The following is a 2,117-nucleotide window of genomic DNA, read 5'->3' on the forward strand; positions in this document are numbered from 1 at the left end:
TCCGAACTCTAAGAAACAGAGATTAGAAATATGTCTGGGGCCAGCTCTGGGCGAAAATGGCGCAAATGAATTGTCTAAAGGATCGGAATCAGAAAGAGTTTCAGCTTTTAAAAATGTTGAGTCTTCACCTAAGCAACGTACTTCTGAGAGTAAGGAAAGAAAAGAACCCGCCGCTATCGGAAAAATAGATATCTCTGAATTAAGTGGCCCTGAAAGATATAAGATGCAAGAGTCGAACAGTGCAGAAAAAACTGAATCAAAGGGTAGCATAAAATCCGTGAATCTTTATGGAAACATAATAGATGCTGTAAGTATTTCAACAGGTAAATTGGGAAATGTTTGGTTATTTGTACAGTGTTTTTGTGGAGGAGATCGGAGGGGACTGACTTTAGTGAACAACGACAAGTGTGTTTCATACGGTGTTCGCGATTGTACTGGCAACTTTTAGTTGAAAGCAAAAATCGCCTGGTGTGAACGGCCTCAGCGCAGGGTTATTTTTTTTTTTTTTTGGGGTTTTGAGTTCGATGGCAAGTTACCCAACGCCAGGTTATCCCTCTGCTTTAATAGTTGTGACGTGTTACACGAAGGTGTACCTTGAGGATAAAACGTAAAGTGCAATAGCACTTGGTGAGAGATGATAGTTGCGTTCGCGTAGCTAATCTCTCTGAATTAATAATTATTTTGTGATACACGAAGGTGTAGCTTGAGGTTCAAACGTGATGTGCAGTAGCACTTGATGAGTGACAATAGTTTCGTACGCGTAGCTAATTTCTTGTTGACTGATCCAAAAGTNCTTGAGGTTCAAACGTGATGTGCAGTAGCACTTGATGAGTGACAATAGTTTCGTACGCGTAGCTAATTTCTTGTTGACTGATCCAAAAGTTTGTTAGATAGTGTAACTAAACCGAGGTGATCAATGGCATGTGAATCATCTTTATCGTTGACTTCAGCTGGACATCTTTGTTTGTTCGAAAGACTGCAGAGGTAAGTGACGGATATGTTGAGATGTAGTATTGTAATCCGTGTAGAAGATCGTGGACGTCAAGGCGATTTGAGGTGAATCAGATGTGCGTGTAAGATGAGGTGGTTGAGTTGACTTGAGCGATAGGACAGTCATTTAAGACCGAGCAGTGATGAATGAGTGAAGGTATAATGGAGGGAAGGACAGGGAGGATTGAGTGAGGTGGACGGTATTTCCACCCGTGATAAGTAATGATCATGATTAATATTATATTAAAATTTTAGAATTTAGCTTCAACTTTAGTTAGGAACTCAGCAAGCAGAGTGACTTTGCAAAAGTCGAAGCCGCGAAAGATATCGGAAAAATCAGCGCTGTTTAGTATGCCTTCGAAGCCCTCTCGAGCACCAGCAAGCAAGGGACAGTGGAAGGTCTGGTGAATATAATCATCAGACTGTCCACATCTGCAAGTATTAAAATTTATCGCATTAATACGATAAAGGTACTCATTGTCATAAGTGTAGCCGGTTAGGATTCGATTCAGTATTTTAATTTCCCTAGGACTTCTTTTAAATTTGTTGAACTATGTTTTTTGGGGTCTCTGAGTACAGATTTGTGCAAAAAGGCTATGTTTGTTGCTGGAGAAGATGAGGAAATCTTCATACCATTTATTATAAATTGTGTTACGTATGTTTCTGAGCGCTTCGTCAATAGTAAATTTAACGTCAAGGATGTTATCACAGTTTACCGCTGTTTTAGCTAAAGAGTCGGCAGTTTCATTTCCAGCGATGCCAACATGGCTGGGAGTCCAGATAATGGACACATTGTCAAATTCTGCTTCTTGGATTAGGTTATGGACTTCAAGAATGAGGTGGTTATGCGTCTTGTCCTTGGCAAGAAGATTACAGGCAGTAAGGCTATCAGTAAATATTGAAATTTTGTTATAATTAGTCTCTTTGGCAATTTGCAGAGCTTTCAAAATGAGGATGAGCTAAAATTGATTTTAAAGGTATACTCCCTTGAGTTGGTATAGTTGTATACACCACAGCCTGCCGAACTGGGGCCAACAGAGGCGTCCGTGTAGAAAATGCAGAAGTTGGAATTCCTATAGTCGTTTAAGATGGCAGAATACACGGCTTGGATACAAACAGGGGCTAAG

At 40.2% G+C, this 2,117-nt stretch overlaps 1 protein-coding gene across 3 annotated transcripts in view; it reads left to right on the top strand.

The window, feature by feature from the left end:
* The first annotated feature begins 6 nt into the window (after window positions 1–6).
* ncm (pre-mRNA-splicing factor nucampholin) overlaps window positions 7–2,117 on the top strand; it is a 134,946-nt gene continuing 132,835 nt past the window's right edge. The window contains exons 1-2 of one of the 3 annotated variants that reach the window (XM_017614550.1): window positions 514–708; window positions 800–984. Coding sequence is in view for 1 of the 3 variants with exons in the window: in XM_017614549.1 (XP_017470038.1) it covers window positions 224–307 (84 nt within the window). In the remaining 2 variants the exon portion in view is untranslated. Of the gene's footprint in view, window positions 324–513; window positions 709–799; window positions 985–2,117 lie in introns of those variants that run through there. The other 2 variants (XM_017614549.1, XM_017614551.1) reach the window with 2 other exon arrangements.

Source organism: Rhagoletis zephyria, unplaced genomic scaffold (assembly GCF_001687245.7).
Source record: "Rhagoletis zephyria isolate East Lansing unplaced genomic scaffold, Rhagoletis_zephyria_1.1 Rzeph_scaffold_00851, whole genome shotgun sequence".
Taxonomy (NCBI): domain Eukaryota; kingdom Metazoa; phylum Arthropoda; class Insecta; order Diptera; family Tephritidae; genus Rhagoletis; species Rhagoletis zephyria.